At 36.2% G+C, this 26,508-nt stretch overlaps 1 protein-coding gene across 6 annotated transcripts in view; it reads left to right on the top strand.

Moving 5' to 3' along the window:
- ZFY (zinc finger protein Y-linked) overlaps positions 1–23,600 on the top strand; it is a 50,366-nt gene extending 26,766 nt beyond the window's left edge. For 2 of the 6 annotated variants that reach the window (XM_009445717.5, XM_009445712.5), the window contains exons 3-8: positions 2,215–2,787; positions 16,192–16,341; positions 16,608–16,751; positions 17,763–17,915; positions 19,029–19,169; positions 19,899–23,600. In XM_009445717.5, the coding sequence (XP_009443992.1) occupies positions 2,215–2,787; positions 16,192–16,341; positions 16,608–16,751; positions 17,763–17,915; positions 19,029–19,169; positions 19,899–21,082 (2,345 nt within the window). In that variant the 3' untranslated portion in view covers positions 21,083–23,600. 6 annotated transcript variants of the gene reach the window in all.
- The last annotated feature ends 2,908 nt before the right edge of the window (positions 23,601–26,508 follow it).

The following is a 26,508-nucleotide window of genomic DNA, read 5'->3' as shown; positions in this document are numbered from 1 at the left end:
TACCTTCTAAATTTTGTGTGTGTGCGTATATTTCCTAAGCAATTTAGGATATTCTTTTGACTCACCGTTAGGTACTTTCAGGTTGTTAACGGTAAATGCAGACCTATAATTCTTTCTTTCTCTGGAACATAGTGAAATATAATTATTTTGGGAGGCCACAGCAAGAGGGTTGCTTGTGGCCAGGTTTTTAACACCAGTCTGCACCACCCTTTCAGATTTTTTGTTTGAAAGAGAGAGACTAAGTTCTTAGGGAAAACTCAGTATTTTTTAGTGTAATCTTGCCACAATCAAGCCTGAGTCAGGGCTAAATGGTAGATTGAAGGGCTATTGCATTTTAGCCTTGATTGTTAACACTTGAAATGGTATTTTTTTTAAATTTGAGGAAGTCATGTAATCTGCCCAAGCTCCTATTTTCATATGCATAATAATAATGAAACATCTGATTACATTTTTTTCAGGACACTTACCATGCATTCGCATTTGGTCACTATAGTCCTGTGAGGTGCGCATGACAGATACTACTGACATCATTTTACTGTTGAGGAAACTGAACTCAGAGGTTAGATGACTTGGTCCAAGGTCACAAAACTATTAAGTATCTACACTTTGCCCTCTGATTTAGACCATTATAACCAGTGCTGTTGCCACTAAATGCTATCAAATTTATATCTGTGCAATGAGGATTACACTGTTCTATTGCTGTCTATTATTATGAACGTAGAAGACAAATGAGTAGAAAACATTTTGTAGAAGATGTATAAAAATAAAAGCAAACATTCTTTCAACATATAAGTTAAGTAGGTTTTAACTACTTTAAAGACTTCCTGCAACATCTATTGTTGGTTTGCCCTTGGTGATCATTTTTGTTGAAGAAGCTGTGTGTTTATTTGAGGGCTTTGCCACAGGTACACAATCACTGAGTTGTGCACCCACTTGGACTCAGCTTACTCTGAGTTACAATCAGAAACACTAATCAGATAAATAGCCTTTTTTTCCTTCCCTTTTCTTTTTTTTTTTTTTTTAAGAAAAATCCGGTGAGGTAGTGAGAGTGCAGAAGGAAAAAGAGAAATCTTAACTGCTTGTGATACGTGAATAGCTTTTAATTAGTCATCCATGTTTGCTTTTCTCTATGCACTAGTAGCCATAATGCCTGATTTGTTTCATATTAGGTTATATTTTTGTTAAAGTTGTATGAATTCTCTTCCTATTTGTGGTGTTCATTTAGAATAATATTTACTGAGCATGATGTGCTATGCAAGTTGTGTGATCTTGGTTAAGTCATTTGATCTCAGTGGGCTTTAACTGGCTCTCACCCTTCTACCTTCATAGCTTAACTGCACCCAGCACTAGAAAATGCTTTTATATATTCTGAGGAACTACCTTGGGATTTGGGGTTAGTGGAAACAGGAGGAGGATAGATGGAGGTGGAATACCCTGGCAAAATTAGGGCAGGCCCCACTCCAACCACCCCCACCCTTCACCACCCAGCCCAGCCCATTTTATCTATCTGTAGAAACCTCTAAACCTAATGTCTTTCCTCTTTTTATTCCTCTTTTGATTTCTACCCTGATTCTTTTGTCTTAGATTCAAAGAATGACTTTCTAATGACCAAAGTTATAGTGGATATTGATGCGATATTGCACCAGGACAAAGTGGGAAGATTATAAGGGCTGAAAGAGAAAAAAGAAAGGGTAAAAACGAAATATGTAGGTATAATGAAAAAAAAAAAGTAATGTGTTAAGAAAGGAGATGATGAAAGAAGGAAGAGAAATGAATGAAACATGTAATGAAGAAATAGTATATTTGTTTTCTGAATTTGTTGTTTAACTTATATAAAAATCTCTTAAGATTTTATTTTAGTGGGGTGAGAAATTTTTTATCTTGATGTTTTAAAAGTATTTCACGAATAGTTTTTTTCTGTCATTGCCCCAAGGTTTTTTTTATTTTTCTTTTCTTGTTAGTTGATTTTATATTTCTTTTTTACTTTTGTATTTCTTTTCTTGTTAGTTGATTAGGGTTGAGTAAAATAAATTTTTATGTTAAAAATTTCTGTTTGTTAAGTGAATCAAAAGTGGATTCATTCTGTTGTTTATTGTCTCAATGTTTGAGGAACACCAAGGACATAGTCTGTTTTCCCAGAAGAAATTAAATAAAAACTATATTTAGTCATGTATACTTACCTGAGATTTGTCATTTTAATTTTTATTCTTTAAGGAGCTGATGCTACACACATGGATGGTGATCAGATTGTTGTGGAAATACAAGAAGCAGTTTTTGTTTCTAATATTGTGGATTCTGACATAGCTGTGCATAACTTTGTTCCTGATGACCCAGACTCAGTTGTAATCCAAGATGTTATTGAAGATGTTGTCATAGAGGAGGATGTTCAGTGCTCAGATATCTTAGAAGAGGCAGATGTATCTGAAAATGTCATTATTCCTGAGCAAGTGCTGGACTCAGACGTAACTGAAGAAGTTTCTTTACCACACTGCACAGTCCCAGATGATGTTTTAGCTTCTGACATTACTTCAACCTCAATGTCTATGCCAGAACATGTTTTAACGAGTGAATCCATGCATGTGTGTGACATTGAACATGTTGAACATATGGTGCATGATAGTGTAGTGGAAGCAGAAATCATTACTGATCCTCTGACGAGTGACATAGTTTCAGAAGAAGTATTGGTAGCAGACTGTGCCCCTGAAGCAATCATAGATGCCAGCGGGATCTCAGTGGACCAGCAAGATAATGACAAAGCCAGCTGTGAGGACTACCTAATGATTTCGTGTAAGTCATGGGGTACAGTGATTTTAAGCAATGTTTTTGAAACCTGTGTTTTCTAACATAAATAATGGTGAAATTTTATTGAGTTTAACTTCTGTAAAGTTAAAGTAGAAATGATAAACCTACATGCGTTGTTGCTTAGTTTGCATCCCAGAAGATAAACCATAATTAAGTGACATGGTGCAGAAGAGAGTTATTTCTATATTAGGATAGAACATAAGGATGAAAGAATAAGAAATGAAAATAACAGAATTGAGTCTTATGAAATCATACAAAGTATGATTGGTCTGTTACTCACCTTCAGATTTATCCCTGAGACTTGTAATCAGTTTTTTAAAAGTCTTTTTATTATGTAGTCATTTCACTTTCCCCTTTTTTTCTACCTTATTGTCCGTTTTCTCTTTAAAGTAATGATTTTTTGTTGTTGTTTAATTCATTACTGGCTTTGGAGTTAAATCTGGTGAATTCCCTGAAATACAGTGGTCTCACCAAGACCATCAACCACTAATTTATTTAGGTTTGAAATTGATTTCAAATTTTACATTGTACTAGTTTTATGTTTTGCTCACTAATCCTCATGGGATGCTGGCTTTGTTGATTGTGTTTATAACTTTGTCAACCAGAACATGACTGGACATACTTTTGCTTATGCAGCAGCTGCTGTAGTCATTCTGTTACTAGAATCCCTGACTCTGTGTCTCTAATATTTTTAACTTCAATATCTAGGTATATTTTGTACGTTAATATGGTTACAACTTATGGAATCATTGTGTCATTTACCTGCTGATTTAAATAATTTTGTTATCCTAATTGACCAGTTCATTACTACGGTCTTTGGAATGAAGTTTTATAGTGTAGATTTAGTTTAGAGCATTCCCATTAATATTAAATACCGCCTACACTCCTCTTCCTGTGTCTTTGAGCATAGCACAGCAAAAGAGTTGTGCAGGCATTTTCGTGGGCACAGAGAGAGTAGGCATTTACCTCTTATATGATCAAGTGTACCATTATGGCCTAGTTTTCTGATAATGATAATTTTCTACCTCCCTCTGAACCTGCTTAATGATTTTAAACAGCCTCATTCAACTGATTTAATAAACATTTATTTCTGTGTGTAAAAACTTATTCTATGAAGTGTTTAAATATTTAAGATTAATAATTTACAGTTTTTGACCTTCGGTTTATAACCTGGTGTGCCAAAAAAAAGGGGGAGTAAGGTGGTGTTTAGCTCTTTGAAAATGTAATAATAAATATTTTTATATGCTGAATTTATCTAGCTATTTCAATTTTTTTTTTTTTTGCTAGCTCTTGTTTCTTCCAGAAAAAATATCTACTCTCATGCTGCATTTGTAATTAAAAATCCTGTAGGGCTGAGGGTAAGGGGACATATTTAGGGTTGACAGGTTTTTCTTAAAGTGTATAAAGGAAGTACGGTCTGATTTTATATTAGTATAGAGAATACTGAGAATACTGTCATTGACAGTAAGCTTTAATGCTTTCCATAATGTTATGAGAGTTGGTAATATCTTTTACATTCTTTAATATAGTTATTTAATACATAGATTAAAGGTTTTAAAACATTGTTTAAGTACACTTTACAATTAAAAATATGTTACTGGATTTAAGAGCTTATTAATTTCTGTCTTTAGTGGCAGGTTTTTTCTCCTCTGAATATCTCATTTAAAATGATGAGAGAGTCCTCTATGGTATCACAGTAGTATATCTGCACAGAAGTGCTCACTGTTACACCCTAAGTGCTATTGAGATCAACATGACCTCTTTATATACTCTTTACAGTATAGATGTTACTATTGGCTTTTAAGTTGATTATATCATCTTCAAGGACAGGTCCCCCTCAAACCTGTGCATATTTGGTATAAAATATTTGTTGAGTGAACACTTAGGTGAACTTTATAGCTGAACATTTGTGCATATCATGTCTCATCCAAAGGGCATCTAGTTAGTTGTTTTAGCAATCTACCTGGTGTTTCTAATAAATTATGACTTTGGTCATAGTGAACATTCAGTGATTAAATGAATAAATGAAGCCCAATCCTCATATCTAAAGCAGAAAGCCTATGGATCAATACAGTTTGATGATTTGTTTAATGATTCTAGTGGCTACTAGAGCAGAATAGGGCTGGTAAAGTAGTTGTTTATTGTAATTATTTTATATTTTTTGTATATACACATTGCATATATTAATTTTGCTTATCCTTCTGTTCTATAACTCATTATTAGACGTATATATCTAAATATATATATATATTTTAAGCTACCTAGTAGTTTTGCTTTGTTTTGTAAAACCATTTGGCAAAATGGTACCAAATGCAAGAATTTAAAAAATGTATATCTACAAGGGATGATTTCTGAAAAGTGAATAAAGATATTTTAGGGAGATAGGTTGTTTTAAGTTTTGATAAATTTCTGAAACAGGTGTTTTTTCATAAGACTTTCAAAAACTAATGATTTTTATGTAGGAACTCTAAAATGTATTTAGAAAATCTTAAAGCACATATGCAGTGTTTCAAAGGAGATAAGCTAATCAAAGGAGATAGAAATCAAACTGTTGGAATTTAGGAAAGAAGGTGAACAGAGAAATAACATTATCAAGGTAAAAGAGACTATAAAAGCAGCAATTAAAATAAATGTGGATTAGTATTAATATGACTGGAGACCTTCTGATTGGGCTTTAGAAAATTGCCAAAATGAAATGATGAAAAAACAGATGTAAAAATGATTATGGACAAGATTAGCAGACATGAGAAACAGAAGGCAAAACTTGGATACAGAAAAGAAGAAAACAATTAATATGACAGAAAGCTATGGAAGAAAGCTTTCCTGAAATTAGGAATGATTAGAGTACAGCAATGAAAATGGCAGAGTAAAGAACACTGAAAAACTTCTCTTTTATAAAAATAATGAGAACAATGGTTAAAAAATTATCAGAGTAACATTTTTCAGCACTCTGAAAACTAAATGATTGTAGCAATAGAGGGGGTACTGGATATTGGTGAGATTGTGCCCTTTTAATTTGCTGTTTACATCCACTCCTCCCAAGCTGTACGTTAGCCTTAAAAACTGACATCTGACAAATATAAAAAAAGGAGCAGTCACGGAAGATACAGCGGCTCATGCCTGTAATCCTAGTGGTTTGGGAGGCTTGGCCAGGAGGATCACTTGGGGCCAGGAGTTTGAGACCATCCTGGTCAACATAGTGAGACCCTATCTCTAAAAAAGTTAAAAAATTATATGAGCATGATGGTATGCACCTATAGTCCCAACTACTTGAGGCTGAGGTGGGAGGATCCTTTGAACTCAGGAGATCACGATTGCAGTGAGTTATGATTATGCTACTGCACTTCAACCAAGAGCAACACTCTGACTCAAATTTTTTTTTTTCTTTTAAACAGTCTGGCAGTTACTGGAGGAGGAAGAAAGGCCCATTTTTAGAGAACTGATATTATTTGACCTGTTGGTGGTGACCTGCAAGACCCACCCTTTTTTTTTTTTTTTGAGACAGAGTCTTGCCCTTTTACCCAGGCTGGACCCCAGTGCTGTGATCTCAGCTCACCACAGCTGCCAACTCCTGGGTTCAAGCGATTCTTGTGCCTCAGCCTCCTGAGTAGCTGGGACTACAGGTGCTGCGCCACCACACCCCAGCTAATTTTTTTTTTTTTTTGGTAGTGATGGGGTTTCTCCATGTTGGCCTCTCTGGTCTCTAACTCCTAGCCTCAAGTGATATACCCAGCTTGGCCTCCCAAAGTGTTGGAATTACAGGTGTAAGCCACTGCACCCAAGACCTCACTTAGACTATTGACTTAGACTCTGAACTTCTGTAGTATGATCAGCCTTCTCCTTTGGGTTGTTGGTTGAAAATTGTAGAGACAGCTGTTGAACATACTGGTTTTTAAGGCAATTGATACAGTTAGGGCAAACAATAGATACACTAAAGCTTAAAAGGAAAGAAAAGTCCAGTAGTGGAATGAAGAGTCCAGAGGGCTTTGAAAAGCTGGGACATATTCCTGATAATCTTGAATGTGATAATGCCAGGTCTGTGGCCCTGCTAAGGAAAGGCTTGGCAAGGCCTTAGGCTCACACTTCGGGTAATCTTCAAGGGCTGCCCAAATAAATAAAAGCCAGTGTAGAACTATAAACAGCCTGAATGAATATTTCAACATGCATGTGGAGCCAAAAACTGCTGGTTCTACACATCTCTGTCAAGTCATAAGCTGAATATGTATTTTATGTAATTAGATAGACTTTTAAATTGCTGCATATGACAAAACACACACACACTTTATAGGATTAGTTTAGGAAAGTCACAGTACTGTTGTTTACTAAGCAGCAGTAACCAGTCATAACACACATTAGGAAAATGAAGAATCTGATTTTCATAGTTGCCAAATTATATTATTTTAAATGTTCAGTTTTCAACAACAACAAAAAATGAGACAGGCACAAAACCAAAAAAAAAGTACAGCCTATACGCAAGAAAAAGCACAGCCAACAGAAATTCATTCTAAGGAAGTCCAGACAGAGTAACTAGAGTAGCTTATAAATCAGTTATATTACATTGTTCAAAGGCCTAATTAGGAAGTCATGTGTAAAGACATAAAGGAAAGTAGGAGAATGATGTCTCATTAAGTGGAGAATATCAATAATCATAAATTAAAAAGAACTAAATAGAATCTGGGGTGGAAAATTATGACAACTGAAATGAAGATTTCACCAGATGAACTCAAAAGTAGATTTAAACAGGCAGAAGAAAGAATCAGCAAACTTGTAGGAACTTCAATTAAGATTATCTCGTTTGAGGAGAAAGAAAAATAAGACAAATTAATATAGTCTTATATAATCTATGGAACGCCATGAAGTAAGCATACCAAGATATACTGTACCAGGAGTGAGAGGGAAGAAAGAAATTGGCTTAAAGAATAGTTTAATAATAGCTGAAAACTTCACAAGTTTGATGAAAAACTGTAATCTTCACTTGTAAGAAGTTGTGTGAATTACAAGGGATCCATGTTTAGACACAAGACATTTTATGTTGTCAAAAGACAGATAGATTTTTTAAAGCAGTAAGGTAGAAGTCACTTCTCAAATACAAGTCCTCCCTCCTTCCCTCCCTCCCTCCCTTTTCTCCTTTCTTCCTTTCCTTCTCTTCCATCCATCCTTTTTTTTTTTTTTGAGATGGAGTCTTTCTCTGTCGCCCGGGCTGTAATGCAGTGGTATGACTTCGGTTCACTGATGTTGTACAGCCACTGTGACAAAGTTTGGCAATTCCTGGAAAAGTTAAATTTACGTAGGATTACCATATGACCCAGCAGCTCTCTTCTGGATATACCCAAGAGAACTGAAAACATATGTCCACAAAACAGTTTATATATTGTACAAATGTTCATAGCATCATTATTCATAGTAGCCAAAGAGTAGCAACAACTTTAATATCTATCAGTTGAATTGATAAAATGTGGTATATCTGTCTAATGAAATATTATTTGATCATAAAAAGTAATGAAGCACTGATGAATGCCATAGCATGGATGAACTTTGAAAACATTGTGTTAAAGTGCAAGAAGTGGGTGCAGTATCTAGAATAGGTATGTATGTAAAGTCAAAAAGTATATCGTTGCCTAGTGTTCGTGGATAGTGTTGTGTGGAATAGGGAGTAGTAGCTAAATGGTACAGCAATTTCTTGTGAGGGTGATAGAAATTTTCTGCAATTAGTGGTGTTGCTTGCACAGCTCTGTGAATTTGCACAGCTGTCTGAAAACCCACTGGTTTGTATGCTTTACATACTGTGCAATAGTAACTCATATTATGTGAATTTCCTCTCAGTGCCAAAAAAAAAAAATTGGAATCTTTTAAGGCAATTCATTTTCTGCTGAGAAATTGAGAGACGAATAAAACTTTCTTTTTTTTTTTTTTTGAGATGGAGTCTTGCTCCATCACCCAGGCTGGAGTGCAGTGGCTCAATCTCGGCTCGCTGTAACCTCCGCCTCCTGGGTTCAAGAAATTATCCTGTCTCAGCCTCGCGAGTAGCTGGGACTACAGGTGCCTGCCACCATGCTTGGCTAATGTTTGTATTTTCAGTAGAGATGGGGTTTCACCTTGTTGGTCAGGCTGGTCTTGAACTCCTGACCTCAGGTGATCTACCCACCTCGGCCTCCCAAAGTGCTGGGATGACAGGCATTAGCCACCACACCCAGTAAAAACTATTAATAATCATCATTATATTAGTGAACTTAAGGATCAAGAATTATATAGTCACCCACATCAAAATACTCAATGCTATACACAGTGCAACAAAGCCTAAAGTTTCTGAGGAAAGTATAGCTTAATAATTTTATACCCAGACAACTTATTCAAGTCAAAATTACAGGTAGACATTTTCAAACATCCAGGATTTCAGAAATTTTAGCACCCATGTGTGATGGAGTTGCTGCTTGGTACCGTAAACCAAAAGATGAATTAGTAGAAAAAGACTCAAGAATGGAGAACTGATAAAATAATGAGTAGTGATTTTTGAATTAATTTAATGTAAAATTGGAGTAAACATTTATACAAATTAAGGTTATGTAACATGGTAAATGTCTACAAAATATTAACGAAAATATTTGCTGTGGCACGATGTGCAAATATGTTCATGTTTTCACTTTTTTTTTTTTTTTGAGACGGAGTCTTGCTGTGTCACCCAGGCGGGAGTGCAGTGGCAGGATCTCGGCTCACTGCAAGCTCCGCCTGCTGGGTTTACGCCATTCTCCTGCCTCAGAATCCCAAGTAGCTGAGACTACAGGCGCCTGCCACCACGCCTGGGTAATCTCTTTTTTGTATTTTTAGTAGAGACGGGTTTCACCGTGTTAGCCAGGACGGTCTCAATCTCCTGACCTCATGAACCGTCCGCCTCTGCCTCCCAAAGTGCTGGGATTACAGGCGTGAGCCACTGTGCCCGGTTGTTTTCATCTTTTATAGCAGGTGACAGTAGATAATATCTTTACAATATGATTCCTACCTATTATTTTTATCGTATTTTTCTTAGAGTATTTTAAAATCTTCTCTTGAATTAATAGACATTTAATTGATCATCATTCATATAACAAATTGAATGTTAGATAGTTACTAAGGCTAGACAGTATTGTCAAGTCTTGAGATACATCACTGGGCAAAATAGAGATTCCTTTCTCTTATCATTGTGGACTTGTAGTGTGGCTGTACCTATATCAAATTATTTAAATGTATATTAGAATGTGTCTTGGGAAAGTAGAAGAGTTTAATCAAAATGATTGTGAGTTTCAGAGATGGTCAAGGATGCCTTGCTGGAAGGATGACAGTTTGTCGTAGACTTCAGTTTGAGTTGTATCATAAACTTCAAAAAGGAAATGCATGTATTAATCTTAGTAGAGAGGACAGTGACAGTTTGCGTCAAATGCAGCAACTTAGGCAAGTCAGATGAGGACTCAGAATTGGTCATGTATGTCTTTGGTGAACAGATTCAGTGAAATCATGGACAAAAGCTTGATGGAAGTATTAAATAAGTTTAGAGAAAGAATGTGCAATGAGAATCACTGGAGATATGAAACAGTTGCTTGCAGGAGAAGTGGGATCAAGAGGAGATGGAATTTTTGTTTGTTTTAGTGTTGTTTCAAGAGAAAAAGCTTATTTGTTTCCTGATGGGAGTGTTCCTTTACTGGGTGATAGATAAATTGATGGTTTAAGGGATAACTGCAAAAAAACAGAAAAGAGAAGGTATAATTTAGTGCTTATGTGGAGGGATTGTTTTTAAGTGGAAAGGAACATTGCTTGTCTGCCGCAATGTGCAGGAAATACAAAGTTTGTGAATTAGTTGTTGACAGTAGGACAGATGTGGCAGACAGCAGATCATCTTTTCTGTTTTGGGTTCTTCATAAGGTGGGAAATAAGATCAACAGGCAGGCAGTATTGGAATTTTAAGAAAAATATGGCAAATAGCATCTACTCAAGATTCATATTTGTATATTTAAAGATGATGCTATCTACATCATGCTTTTTTTTTCTATCTAGAGTTAGCTGCATAGATGTAGATGCTGACATAAAATTATATCAGGCAGGTTTGTGGTTTTGCCAGCCAAGTATTATGAAATCAGTCAAGGGCATAGGAGTTGAAAAAATATGCAAGAGAACAGTTAGAATGACCAGCCATGGAATTAAGCTGTTATACTTGTTCAAATTGCTATAAAATTTTTGTTTAAAAGTAACATTTCAATTTTAATTTTAAACTTGTATTTGTCCTTTCTGTTCTTTTACTTATATATATGCATTGAGAAATATCTGAATAATATTATTGTAAATTCTATTCGTATTTCAGATGGTTTGTTTTTGAGCACTCTTTAATTTTTTTTTAAGTAGTTTCTTAAATATTAAATGGATCATCTCAAGAAAAAGCTATCTTTTAGGGCAAAGTTGAAGAAGCATAAGGGAATAAATAATAAAATAGTATTGCTTAAATTTGGGGCCCATGAGATATTGGGGACAATAATACTGTAAAGACCAAAGCAGTTTGGGCAGATTTTGGTTGCTAGACTGTGCAATTTGTATTTTACTTGGTAGGAAAAGGAGTGCTAGAGACTAGGGCTGGAGGGTAAAGTAACTTGATCTTTCTTTTAAGAAGACAGAAAATTGATACCAATTTTCTTGATACCATTGATACCAATGTCAGGGTGTTTGGTTGGAAACCTTAGGAGAGAGAAATCAGGTAAACTGTTAGTTTCTGAGGTTGGTGGTAAATGAACTTTAACAACCTGGTTTTGAAAGATGAGACAATTTGAGTGGAGAGGCACAAGCCATGTTCTTGCATTGTAAGACTGCAAAGCAAAAGAATAGCAACGTTTTTATGATATTAATTTAGACAAAATGCAGTCCAGTGGAAATCCAACATCCAATTTTTTTTGTCAGCAAAACTGTAATTCTTTTTCTGAGGAAAACAAAGAGAAGTGAGATAACATGACTAGGTAAAAATTAAGCTGTGAATTATAAAGACAGACATCCTTCTCATTTCCTCACCTCTCCCTTTCGTAGCTGATTGGCTTGTGTTATTACAGCAGGTTTTACTAGCATTATTGGAATCTTTAACTCCCTAGCTTGTTTCATGCCCTTCCAATTACCTCTCCAGCTTTTACTACTTAGGTTAATTTGTGAATTCTTTCTTGCCCCTGCCTTAAATTGTAATCTCACTGGGACTGTGATTTTCTTTACACTCATGATTTCTTTACAGCTCCTGATTTTCTTTACACTGCAGTTTGCTGATGGCTTCCAAATTGGTGTTGATCTTCAGCTTTCAGAGTTGAATATTCTGTAGGTGGCTTCATATGTCATTCATTCCGTCTTCTCAGTTTATTCTTAAATATGACCCAACTCCAGCCTTTATCCCAATTTATACTACCTCTGTCCTGATTCAAGGCTTCATTATCTGTCACCTAAATGTACTTGAAGCTGTAGTGCCCTGCTTCATTTCTTGGTCTCTTCACATCTGCTTTTTTATAAGGCCAGCAGGATGCTTTGGCAAAAATACTGATCTTAGTGACTGGTCTTTTTAAAAGCAGAAATTATCAGATCTCTGATAAGAATCCCCAAGAGTAGGATACCTTGAAGTCTATTTTGTATACAAGTTCATTCCATACCTGCAGATCTGGTTTTAATCAGATTGAGAAACTTGCAGTCTACCAGAATTAAGTTTGAGCCCCTCTGCCTGGTGCATAAAGTCCTCCATGACCTGGTTTTGGTTTACCTGTAGTTCACATTTCCCACTATGGCCTCATTTGCAGCAGTATTGAAGAACACACTCTCTTACTGTCCTGTCCCCCTACCTGCTGTATCCTTTGCATAGAATAAGTGCCATTCTCTTTCAGTCTACATAATGTACCTTCACTTTTTTTTGTGGCAGCTGTTATTGCACTTTGCAACATTTGCCAAAACATTTCTGACTCCCCAGCCTGTTTTATAGTAATACTCATAAGGACACCTTGAAAATTTATAAAATATTATTTCATTGGATGAGAAAATGAATCAATTTTAATAAAAATAATTTACACCAATGTTAACATTAAAGATTGCACTAGAGAGTTCAAAATTAGTATATTTTTATGTTTAAAGAAATTTTAGGCCAAGTGCAGTGGCCTGAGCCTGTAATCCCAGCACGTTGGGAGACTGAGGCAAGTGCATCACTCGAGGTCGGGAAGTTCAAGACCAGCCTGGCTAATATGGCAAAACCCCATCTCTACTAAAAATGCAAAAATTAACAATGCTTGATGGCAATGCCTGTAATCGCAGCTATTTGGGAGGCAGAGGCAGGAGAGTCACTTGAACTTGGGAGTTGCCGTGAGCTGAGATAGCGCCAGTGCACTGCAGCCTGAATAACTGAGACTCCTATCTCAAAAAAAAAAAAAAAAAAAGAGATTTTAACTTTTTCTTCTAAGTAATCTTTTAAATTTACTTTAAGGAATCAGCTAGTGTCTAAGTGACATTTTGTTTTGAAGACAAGTGTATATTAAAATGTGATTTGCCAATGTTACTGTATCCAAAATAGACAAAAAACTCTTTTCCCCATTGTTTTGGGTTCTTACATCTTGTGTTTAAGTAGTTAAGTTTTAGTTGCTTTTAGTAGCCCAGTGTTTCAAGTTCTCATATTGTAGGTTAAGTAGTTAGATTTTATAATATCCGTGTTTGTAACAAGGAGATGCTATTTGAAAGTAGTCCGTAATTTCTAGTAAGAAACTAAATTACATCGTCATTGTATTTGTGTTTTTTTAATGTTGGCTTTAGATAATTTTGATTAGACAAATATAGTTTTGGATCTTTTGAAGAACAAGATGGGGAATTTGAAAAGTATGCAGAGATTTCAAAATCTAAATTCTGTGTTTATAAGCCACTGCTGAAAGTTAAGACTAAGAATTTAAAACCTAAAATAGTCAAAACTATTACCATTGCCTTTTGTAAGTAATGCTTATTGTAGTTGAGTTGTGAATACATTTATCTGCTCTACACTAATGGAAAACATCTTTTGTTATACTGTTCTTTATTTCTTATAAAAAATTATTATTGCCTCTAACAATTTAAACTTAACAGCATTCTTCAAACACCAGAGGTTGATGGTGGTTTCTTGTGAATTACATGGATCAAGATTTGAATTCTGGTTTTGCCAGTTACTAGATGTGTGTGACCTTAGATAAATCATTCAAGTTTTCTAAACTTCAGTTTGCTTTACTGTAAAATGTCGACAGTATTATAGCACTTCCTCGTGGAGTTATGAGTATTAAGTAATGCTTTCAGTAATAATCACATTTTAAAATTATCATCTGTTCACCTGTCTGCTTTTTCACTGAATTACAAATTTCTTGGGTCCATTACTTTTTTTTTTTTTTTTTGGAGACAGTCTTTCTCTGTTGCCCATGCTTGCGTGCAGTGGTGAGATCTTAGCTCACTGCAACCTCTGCCTCCTGGGTTTAAACGATTCTTGTGCCTCGGACTCCCAAGAAGCTGGGATTACAGGCATGTGTCATTATGCCCAGCTAATTTTTGAATTTTCAGTAGAAAACATGTTTTGCCATGTTGGCCAGGCTGGCCTCAAGCAATCCACTCACGTCCACCTCCCAAAGCCCTGGGATTACAGGTGTGAGTCACCACGCCTGGCCTTGGGTCAGTTTCTTTTAAAGTTTGCACCTCTAATACTTGCCCAGAGTCTGATTGATAGTTGTGAATCATTGTTTAATTGACTTAAACATAAACATTTAGCCAAAAGGATAATGAAATATATTCAGCAGAGGACTACAAAAACAAAACTAAAATGGGAAAGGGGAAATGAAAAAACTTCTTGGGGTCCTGCTCCTCTGTGGTTGGTCTCTTGCTGTGTCATACTGACCAGGTGGGCCCAGAACAGAGAGAACATTACTTAGTGTTTCTCTAATGGACCAAACATTGAAAAATCCAATTTTTGTGATAAATTAAATTGTACTGTGTGCTATGTGTTCATTAGTCTGTGCCACACTTTCTGTTATGCTAAAGATAGTAGTCAGTGCCCACAGTGGTGTGTAGTGTAAGGTTACATTATATGGGGGTTGTATTTTTGGTATTTACTGCAATCCAGAATGTATTTTTTAAGACATTATTTTTTACTTTTGTTAATTTTGAAGTCCCAAGCATAACACCACACTTGATTCCCTTACTGTGTAACACTTAAAAGTTTGTTGTAGATTCCCTGAGCCCACTGTTGGAAATCATATGTTCACTTTATCGGTAAGTAAGGATTCTTTTTTTTTTTTTTAATACATAAACATGAAACAGGCTGCCTTAAGTATTTAAGAAGATACTTAAGTATACATCTTACTGTATTTGCCAGCAGTAGACCCAGACTCATTAGAACTCATATATATGTTTTGTGTGTGTGGTTTTTTTAAAAAATGCATGTGTGTGTAGTGTTAGGTTTGAACAGGTTAATATCAGAATTTACAACTATTTTTATATTTATTTATTTATTTATTCAGACAGTTTCACTCTGTCATCCAGACTGGAGTACAGTGGTGCAATCTTGACTCACTGCAACCTCTGCCTCCCGGGTTCAAGCGATTTTCCTGCCTCAGCCTCCCGAGTAGCTGGTACTACAGGCTCCTGCCACCATGCCCAACTCATTTTTTTGCATTTTTAGTGAGACAGAGGTTTCACTATGTTGGCCAGGCTGGTCTCAAACTCCTGACCTCAGGTGATCCGCTGCTTTGGCCTCCCAAAGTGCTGGGATTACAGACATGTGCCACCATGGCCAGCCAGAATTTATGTTTCTGACAACCATATTTTGATTTTTAAAAAGTTTATGATTCTCATAGAACAGATAAGACAATTGTATTCAGAAGTACTGAATGTTAGGTAATGCTCATAAAATATATTAGGACTAGTGTGTACTGAATTTACTAGTAGGACATTATTTTTCAGATCTTCAAGAACATTGGTAAGCTGGATGCAGTGGCTCAAGCTTGTAATCCCAGCATTTTGTGAGGCTGAGGTGGGAGGATTGCTTGAGCCCAAGAGTTGGAGATAAGCTAGAGAAAACCAGTGAGACCTTGTCTGTACAAAAAAATAAAAAAATTAGCTGAGCATGGTGGCATACGCCTTTTGTCCCAGCTACTCAAGTAGGCTGAGACAGGAGGATCGTTTGAGTTCTGGAGGTCAAAGGTGCAGTGAACTATAATTGTGCCACTGTACTCCAGCCTGAATGACAGAAAAAGAAAAGACCCCATCTCAAAAAATAAAACAGAATACTTGTAATATTGTATGCTTTTACTTTATGATAAACAAAGATGACATATGTCCTTTCATTAGTTTTCTTAAGTTTTAAAGAATCTGCTGTTATGGTTGATGATATATTTTCTGCCTTTTCAGTGGATGATGCTGGCAAAATAGAACATGATGGTTCCACTGGAGTGACCATCGATGCAGAATCAGAAATGGATCCTTGTAAAGTGGATAGCACTTGTCCTGAAGTCATCAAGGTATACATTTTTAAAGCTGACCCTGGAGAAGATGACTTAGGTAAGAGGAAGCTGTCAGCATTTTATACATTGTCATCCAAATGTTTCAACCAAATGGTGTCAAAAAAAGTAAACAGGTTACTTTTGTTCATTGATACTTAACATTTAGTTTAGGTTATTTAGGTTGGAAAATTTGAACTCTTTTCCAAAGACAACTTTTAAGACATATTTTTGATTTAGTAATATAAAAATACACTAAAACGTGTAAGCAAAATATGTGAAAATGAACTCTCAAATAATTTTTGGAGCTTTCATATTCTCTGATAGGTGGAACTGTAGACATTGTGGAGAGTGAACCTGAAAATGATCATGGAGTTGAACTACTTGATCAGAACAGCAGTATTCGTGTTCCCAGGGAAAAGATGGTTTATATGACTGTCAATGACTCTCAACAAGAAGATGAAGATTTAAGTATGTGGCTTTTTAAAAAAAAATTTTTACTTTAAGTTCTGGGGTACATGTGCTGAACGTGCAGATTTGTTACATAGATATACATGTGCCATGGTGGTTTGCTGCACCTATCAACCCATCATCTAGGCTTTTAAGGCCCCCATCCATTAGGTATTTGTCCTAATGCTCTCCCTCCCCTTGCACCCCACCCCACAGTGGGCCCCAGTGTGTGATGTTCCCCTCCATGTGTCCAGGTGTCCTCATTGTTCAGCTCCCACTTACGAGTGAGAACATGTGATGTTTGGTTTTCTGTCCTTGTGATAGTTTGCTGAGGATGATGGTTTCCAGCTTCATCCATGTCCCTGCAAAGGACATGAGCTTATTCTTTTTTATGGCTGCATAGTATTCCATGATGTATATGTGCCAGTATGTGGCTTTTTTTGTGGGAGAGAGTTTTATGTTTCTACAACGTGTGTTTTTTTTTTTTGAGACAGAGTCTTATTCTGTTGCCAGGCTGGATGGAGTGCAGTGGAGCAATCTCCGCTCACTGCAGCTTCCACCTCCTGCGTTCAAGCAGTTCTCCTGCCTCAGCCTCCCAAGTAGCTGAGACTACAGGCACATGCCACCACACCCAGCTAATTTTTGTATTTTTAGTAGAGATGAGGGTTTCACCATGTTGGCCAGGATGGTCTCAATCTCTTGACCTCGTGATCCGCCCACCTTGGTCTCCCAAAGTGCTAGGATTACAGGTGTGAGCCACTGTGCCCTGCCCAAGCTGTCGTCTTTTTTTTTAATGTAACCAATATTTGAAAAAAAATAAGCAGCACTGTTGTAGAGATTACTATGTTGCCGTATTCCAAGAAAAGATACCAGTGACTATGTATGTTTTGATAGTTGCTTTATAAACTAATTATGGTGAAAGCCAAGAAATGAATAATTCAACCAATGTTTATTTTTTCCTACTAATGAATTTTTTCTGTGTGATCTCTGTAAACCTAGTCACAAAAATTTTTTTATTTATTTTGTGCTTAGATGTTGCTGAAATTGCTGATGAAGTTTATATGGAAGTGATCGTAGGAGAGGAGGATGCTGCTGTTGCAGCAGCAGCAGCTGCTGTGCATGAGCAGCAAATTGATGAGGATGAAATGAAAACCTTCGTACCAATTGCATGGGCAGCAGCTTATGGTAACTTACATAGAAGCCAGAAGGATTGAGTAGTTTTTGAACATTAATTCACTGTTGAAAGTGGTTTCTGTTGGCCAGGCGTGGTGGCTCATGTTTGTAATCCCAGCACTTTGGGAGGCTGAGGCAGGCGGATCACGAGGTCAGGAGATTGAGACCATCCTGGCTAACATGGTGAAACCCTGTCTCTACTAAAAAATATTTTTAAAAAATTAGCCAGACGTGGTGGCAGGCGCCTGTAATGCCAGCTACTGAGGAGGCTGAGGCAGGAGAATAGTGTGACCCTGGGAGGTGGAGCTTGCAGTGAGCCGAGATTGCGCCACTGCACTCCAGCCTGGGCAGCAGAGCAAGACTCCATCTCAAAAAAAAAAAAAAAAAAGAAAAAAGAAACAGGTTTCTGTGGTCTTAGGGTTTCATGATTTAAGCAAAAGTAGAGGAAGATTAAATAGTCTCCCTGTTGCCTTTAATTTTAACATGAACTTCTTTTATTATGTAAGAAGTGTGGGAGCTTTCAGTCTAACATTTTAAATCTTGGTTTATAGGTGACACATAACTTTACAATTTTTGGGAGATAGCAGGGAGTCCAGTAGAGCAGCATGCTGCTAGATACGGAAGCTAGGCACTTCCCCTGGTCTTGCCATAAATATGCCCATAAAACACATGGTCTACAATTGGGGGCCAGGTGTAGTGGCTCTTGCCTGTAATCCCAGCACTTTGGGAGTCTGAGGCAGGTGGATGACCTGAGGTCAGGAGTTCAAGATCAGCCTGGCCAATATGGTGAAACCTCCTCTCTACTAAAAATACAAAAAAATGAGATGGGTGTGATGGCGTTGTTCCTGTAATCCCAGCTATTCAGGATGCTGAGGCAGGATAATCGCTTGAACCTGAGAGGAGGAGGTTGCAGTGAGCCAAGATTACACCTCTGTACTCTAGCCTGGGTGACAGAGCAAGACTCTGTCTCAAAAAAAAAAAAAAAAAAAAAAAAGAATAAAAATAAATAAAGTAAGGACTTTCTGTCATTCATGAGTGTCAGGACTTCTTGTTGTTAATAAAGAATTCCTAATTCTTCAGAATTTATAATGTTGTGTAATTCTGTTTTTTAATGCGCATTGTTAGGTAATAATTCTGATGGAATTGAAAACCGGAATGGCACTGCAAGTGCCCTCTTGCACATAGATGAGTCTGCTGGCCTTGGCAGACTGGCTAAACAGAAACCAAAGAAAAAGAGAAGACCTGATTCCAGGCAGTACCAAACAGGTGAGTTCCACAGGGGTGTTATGATGGAGTTTTAGCTAGTAGGCCACATGTATTTTTATGTGTTGAATTTGAAAGAAAAAATTTCAAAATTCAGTGATATTCATGAATGGTTTTCTTGGATAAGAAGAAACAGTTGTGCATCAACCATTCAGGAAAAAGAATTAAAATCCTCTGGTGATTTTAGTGAAAAGGAAAATAAATTTCTAAAATGTTACCTAACTTTAAGTGAACGAAATTACATGGATCTACTTATACCAGCATAAAGCAGGTATAATTTACAGAGAAGTGGAAGAAGTACCTAGGTTATTTGTAGGACTGATTACTATCCTATGTTGTTTTGAATGCTGCTTCGCATATTAAAATTTATTTATAGGTGCAGTTAAGCTTTACTGTTTGCATATATTTGGCTTGGAGTCAGTCACCAAAGCAGAAATGCTGGACTTGATTTTTATGAGTTATTTGCTACACATTTCTAAATTCATGTTCTTTTGTCACTGCTTGATTGATTTTTTTTTTTTAACTGGAGGGGGTGAGATTGGTTCATACTTAACCAAACCAGTTCTCTCGATTAGGACATTATTATAACTCTTAACATTGAAAAGCAGTAAAAGGAATGTTAATAATTTAAAAGTATTTGCCCACTAATGTTCAGAACACAAGCTTTAAAAAATTCATGAGGAGACCACAAGTTTGATTAAGCACTCATACTGCTTTCTTTTCCTTTCTTAGCAATAATTATTGGCCCTGATGGTCATCCTTTGACTGTCTATCCTTGCATGATTTGTGGGAAGAAGTTTAAGTCGAGGGGTTTTTTGAAAAGACACATGAAAAACCATCCTGAACACCTTGCCAAGAAGAAGTACCACTGTACTGACTGTGATTACACTACCAATAAGAAGATAAGTTTACATAACCACCTGGAGAGCCACAAGCTGACCAGCAAGGCAGAGAAGGCCATTGAATGTGATGAGTGTGGGAAGCATTTTTCTCATGCAGGGGCTTTGTTTACTCACAAAATGGTGCATAAGGAAAAAGGGGCCAACAAAATGCACAAGTGTAAATTCTGTGAATATGAGACAGCTGAACAGGGGTTATTGAATCGCCACCTCTTGGCAGTCCACAGCAAGAACTTTCCTCATATTTGTGTGGAGTGTGGTAAAGGTTTCCGACACCCGTCGGAACTCAAAAAGCACATGCGAATCCATACCGGCGAGAAGCCATACCAATGCCAGTACTGTGAATATAGGTCTGCAGACTCTTCTAACTTGAAAACACATATAAAAACAAAGCATAGTAAAGAGATGCCATTGAAGTGTGACATTTGTCTTCTGACTTTCTCAGATACCAAAGAAGTGCAGCAACATACTCTTGTCCACCAAGAAAGCAAAACACATCAGTGTTTGCATTGCGACCACAAGAGTTCAAACTCAAGTGATTTGAAACGACATGTAATTTCAGTTCATACGAAAGACTATCCTCATAAGTGTGAGATGTGCGAGAAAGGCTTTCACAGGCCTTCAGAACTTAAGAAACATGTGGCTGTCCACAAAGGTAAAAAAATGCACCAATGTAGACATTGTGACTTTAAGATCGCAGACCCATTTGTTCTAAGTCGCCATATTCTCTCAGTTCACACAAAGGATCTTCCATTTAGGTGTAAGAGATGTAGAAAGGGATTTAGGCAACAAAATGAGCTTAAAAAGCATATGAAGACACACAGTGGCAGGAAAGTATATCAGTGTGAGTACTGTGAGTATAGCACTACAGATGCCTCAGGCTTTAAACGGCACGTTATTTCCATTCATACAAAAGACTATCCTCATCGGTGTGAGTACTGCAAGAAAGGCTTCCGAAGACCTTCAGAAAAGAACCAGCACATAATGAGACACCATAAAGAAGTTGGTCTGCCCTAACAGTGTGTCTACAAGCTTGTAAAGATGTTGGCCTTGAAGCAGAAAATTCATTTTTTAAAGGCAGTCTTGTTCACATCCATTACTATACATTGAATTATGCTGTGTAAAAATATAATTATTGCTTCTAGTCCACTTTTCTTTACATTTTATTCAATACGCTGTCCTGAATCCTATTCAGTTTCTTTAATAGATGAGGAAAAATAGCAACAAGCAAGTTGCTTATAATAAAATAATTTGTGATTCTATACTGAATATTCAGTCATAAAAGCTTTACTATTTATTTACGTATTTATTCATGTTGATGGTACTCTTCTAAGACAAAATCAGATTGATAACTATGAAAGTAACATTTTTGACCCATTTCTTCCTACACAAGTGTTTCACATTGGAGACATCTGCTAATATAAATGGGAGGTTTTACTGTCAAGTCCAATTAGCAAAACGTGGTAATAATTTTTTTGTCAATATTTTCAGATTACATGATAAAATTTTACATTTGAGCTTCTAGCATTGATTAACATAGGATATTGACCACGTTTATGTTTAAATTTAATTTTGTTCAGCACACAAAATGTACTTCCCTTAACTTTCATTAATAGTGTTTACATCTTTTGTCAGCACAGCAAACTTTTAGAAAGTATTATTGAAAAGTTTTACTTATTTTTATCTTCTGTTTTCTCTTTGTACTGCTTTGTCTTGCATTGTGTTCCAACACATGAGACTTACTGCACCCTGAATTTTGGAGTCTTTTAGAGGTAAATTATGGACTCAGGATTTTTTGAAACTTGGTGTGTAACTCTAAATCTTGTATATGCATCTTAGTTGCTTATTACATATTTACACACACAACCACAAATTTTAAACTTATGATGAAAATTTACAATAACCTGAAAGATCCAGGGATGTATGAGAGCATTTTGTAACTTGTTATTCAGTTACTAAATTTGAGGTGAATAATTAAAAAGAAAAGGACATTAGGAGAGTGAAAATCTTCTCTTCAAATAATCTTTGATAGATAAAAATGGAAAAGATGTTTCTAGATAGAATGTTTTCATACAATTTCAGCTTCATATCATAAATTTTTCTGGAAAGCTATTTCAGACATAGATTTCTTAGTATTTTTCTGAGAATCCTGTGAAGGAACTGTGTCTCTTTGCAAAGTAAGGAGGACTAAGGGAAAATGATGGTACCATGTAACAGAATGAGAGCTAATTCCAAATTAGCAACTTCATCCTGCTTTCTATTTTACATTGAGTAAAGTTTTAAAAAGACAACAGTCAAGTTGATTTTGATTAGAAGATAAAAGTACATAATGAAAATCCATGGCCTTATTTGGAATATATATCACTTTCCAAATTTTATTGTTTATTTGAGAGTTAATAAGTTAATGTTATTAAGCAGTTAATAATTTATATGTATGGATATAATATAAAATGAATTCATATAATTAAAAAGAATTTGGTTAATAAGAATTTGGAGAATGGAAAATACATTTTTAGGTTCCTTAATTTGGCTGTTGGTACCTGTGTATTTGGAATATTTTAGGGGATTCGAATTTTTTTTAACCCACATTACAGCTACCTTCTAGCTTTAGTATGGTGGTGCTTCATTCAACTTTTGCTGTCAGGTTTTTATTTTCACCTTTTTCTGTGCCACCAATTCAAAAGTTATAGGATTAGGAAATATAAATTTATATTTGGTGATTGGCAGCCTCTGAAATGTTAGATTAATTTGATCTAGTTCTAAAGTGCTTTAGTCATATATGAATTTAAACCTAGTATCAACCAAAACCATGTAATGGATTTTAAGAACCTGTTAGGCCTTGTTAGCCTTTATACATGTCCCTACCTGATTTTTGCTGTCCTTCATGATCCTGTTCTTGAAAACTTCAGTTTGTATTTGAGAATCCTTTAAATCTCCTTCCAATTTGTTTTCTCCCTGAAGTAATATAAAAGGAAGTATTTAAGTGAAAGTTTAAGAGTTTTAAAACATTCTTTAAAATTAATACAGATAGTTAGCTATTTATCTTTTAAAAATAAACTAAAAGGTAAAAAACGTAACACTTTACATATTTCATATTTTTCATATAGTCTGGAGTTATACACAGTTGTTTTGTTTTTAACCACGATATTGAAACCTTTAAAAGGTAATTAAGCATTTGGTCAAGTAAATATAGAACATTTGTATAAAGAAGTGAAATTGTGCTTAATGTTATATACTGTTATTATTTGCAGGCTGGTTTTAATTCTTAATTTGATTAGCAAAGCTAAAAAAGTGGATGTCGAAGTTGAAAGTTTTAAAGAGGTACAAAATCTTACAAGGACATAAATTATTATTTGGTTGAAAAATAGCCTATTAGATATTGTATGTCCCTTCCTCTGTACAAATTGTAAAATACTTAAAATAACTATGAAGAATTCATATAGGAAGTGTGATACTATTGTAAATGTGTATTTGAGAATATGCAAAAATAAAAATATTTTACTGTTAATAAATGTTTACTTGTATATGATACCAATACTAAGTTAACTCTTTCTTTAAAACACGCAGTTTTAAGTCTTAATAAACATAAAACATAGTGGACTATTTTTATTTCCCCACTTAGTTCATTCTGTACATCAGTGGAATACAAAATGCTTTTTATGTAAATATTGGTAACCTTATGAATTTACAAGTAGTATTTCAGAGTACTTGTGCTAGTTGATGAGGCCTTTGCTTAATGTGTTCTTGAAAGTCAATTTTTTGTTTTATCTTTAATGAAAGATGGTTTGGTTAGCATCTGCACTTGCTGAAATAAATTTTCCTTGCATAAAGCTTTTTTTTCTTTTTCTTTTTTTTTTTTTTTTTGGTTTTTGTTTTTGTTTTAACAGCAAAGTCTCACTCATTTGCCCAGGCTCAAGTACAGTGGTGTGTGATCTCAGCTCACTGCAGCCTTCAACTCCTGGGCTCAAGCGATCCTCCTACCTCAGCCTACGCAGTAGTTGGGACTATGGGCATGTACTGTCATGCCTGGCTAATTTTTTATTTTTTATAGAGATTGGGGTTGGGTCTCATCATGTTGCGCAGGGTGGTCTCAAACCCCTGGGCTCAAGGAGTCCTTCCGCCTCAGTGTCCCAAAATGGTGCTATTACAGGCATAAACCACTGCACCAGCCCTTAAGTGGTTTTTGAGGGCACTAAGTCCATAGCAGAAGAACCTGCACTAGTTACACATTTGTGTGTCACCTCTTTGTATTCAGTTTGGAGATCTTTAGTGCACACATAATACTGTGGGATGGGTATTATGACAAAAATTAGAAGCTTGGTAGAAGTTAACCAGGAGTCAAACAGATTACAACAAAGAAGACTGAGACTCATAAATTTTTGTGGAGGTAAAATTCACATGATAAAAGTCACTATCTTAAAATGTGTTAAGTGGCATTTAGCACATTCATATGTTACATTTCCATCACCTCTCTTTAGTTGCAAAACACCTTTGGTAAAGATTCTGCAGTTCTTCAACTCTGTAGGAATGTGTTTGTCTAATGGTTCAAACAGTAAATAATTAAAGCCATTAAAATGTTTAAAAAATATGGTGAATGTCACTGGCCAGAGTTGTAAGCCAGATAAGATCATGAATAACTTAGTTGTCTTAGAAAATCTAAATAAACATACCCAATCAGGCCTGTGATTTCACCTAAGATAATTTACTGACTGGTTTTCTGGCAATGGCAATGTCAATTTGATTTTTAAAAATTTTTTATTATTTTTTAACTTCTCAGGAATTCTAGGGTTTTTGTAAAGAAAAGCATTAAGCATTATGACCAATATCTTAAAGGTATGATATTTCGGAGCACTGGTTTTTGAAGCTGGGCCAGGTCAGCATCAGCATTACTTGAATCTTGTTAGATACATAAAATCTTGGACTCATCCTAGACCTACTACATAAAAAAATTGTGCATAGGCACCAGCAGTCAGTTGGTTTCATTGTGAAAAAAAAAATACAATTTCCCATTTAAACCATTTTAAGTGTATATGATTAGTAGTACTAAGAATATTTACATTGTTGTGAATGTTTCTTAACTTTCATATTTGAAACTCAACGTCCGTTAAACAACTTTCCTTTCTCCACTGATGCCCAGGCCCTGGTAATGTTTTTATGAATTTGACTACTTTATTAGAATCATACAGCATTTTTTTTGTGACTGGCTTATTTCACTTAGCAGCCTTGCCTCCTTAATTTTAGAGAAAAGTTTTCAGCCTTTCACCATCAAATAAGGTGTTACCTGTGGGCTTTTAAAAATAATTGCTGGCTGGGAGTGGTGGCTCACACCTGTAATCCCAGCACTTTGGGAAGCTCAGGCGGGTAGATCACCTGAGGTCAGCAGTTCGAAACCAGCCTGGCCAACATGGTGAAAACCCGTCTCTACTAAAAATACAAAAACAACTGGGTGTGGTGGCAGGTGCTTGTAACTCCAGCTAGTTGGGAGGCCGAGGCAGAAGAATTGCTTGAACCCAGGGAGCAGAGGTTGCAGTGAGCCAAGATTGTGCCACTTCCCTCCAGCCTGGGTGAAAGAGGGAGACTCCGTCTCAAGAATAAATAAAATTGCCCCGGGTAGTCATGGTGGCTCATACCTATAATCCTAGCACTCTTAAGAGGCTGAGACATGTGGTTGGCTTGAAGTCAGGAATTTGAGACTAGCCTGCCCAACATAATGAAACTATGTCTCTACTAAAAATACAAAAATTAGCTGGGCGTTCTGGCACATGTCTGTAATCCCAGCTGCTCAAGAGGCTGAAGCATGAGAATGACTTGAACCTGGGAGGAGGTTGTTGCAGTAAGGTGAGGTTGCACCGCTGCACTCCAGCCTGGGTGACAGAGCAAGACTCCATCTCTAAATAAATAAATAAATAAATAAAAATAATTGCCATCATTATGTTGAGGGTTCTCCCTTCTTCCCTAAGTGTATTTTATAATGAAAAGGTGTGGAATCTTGTCACATGCTTTTTTAATGTAAATTGAAATTAGCCTTTGTCCTTTATTTTTGTTAACATGATGTATTAAAAGGTTTTGCTGAACCATTCTTAAAATCCAGTGAAATCTTACTGGTAATGGTATATAATTGTTTTTGTTTTTGTTTTTGTTTTGAGACCGATTTTTTTCTGTGTTGCCCAGGCTGGAGTGCAATGGTGTGATCTTAGCTCACTGCAACCTCCACCTCCTGGGTTGAAGAGATTGTCCTGCCTTACTCAGCCTCCCGAGTAGCTGGGATTACAGACATCTGCTACCACTCCCAGCTAATTTTTGTATTTTTAATAGAGATAAGGTTTCACCATGTTGTCCAGGCTGGTGTTGAACTCTTGACTTCAGGTGATCCATCTGCCTCGGCCTCCCAAAGTACTAGGATTACAGGTGTGAGCCACTGCACCTGGCTTATGTAATTGTTT

Source organism: Pan troglodytes, chromosome Y, assembly GCF_028858775.2.
Source record: "Pan troglodytes isolate AG18354 chromosome Y, NHGRI_mPanTro3-v2.0_pri, whole genome shotgun sequence".
Classification (NCBI taxonomy): Eukaryota; Metazoa; Chordata; class Mammalia; order Primates; family Hominidae; genus Pan; species Pan troglodytes.
The sequence above is the reverse complement of the archived record's forward strand: the minus strand, read 5'-3'. Positions and strand labels throughout refer to the sequence as shown.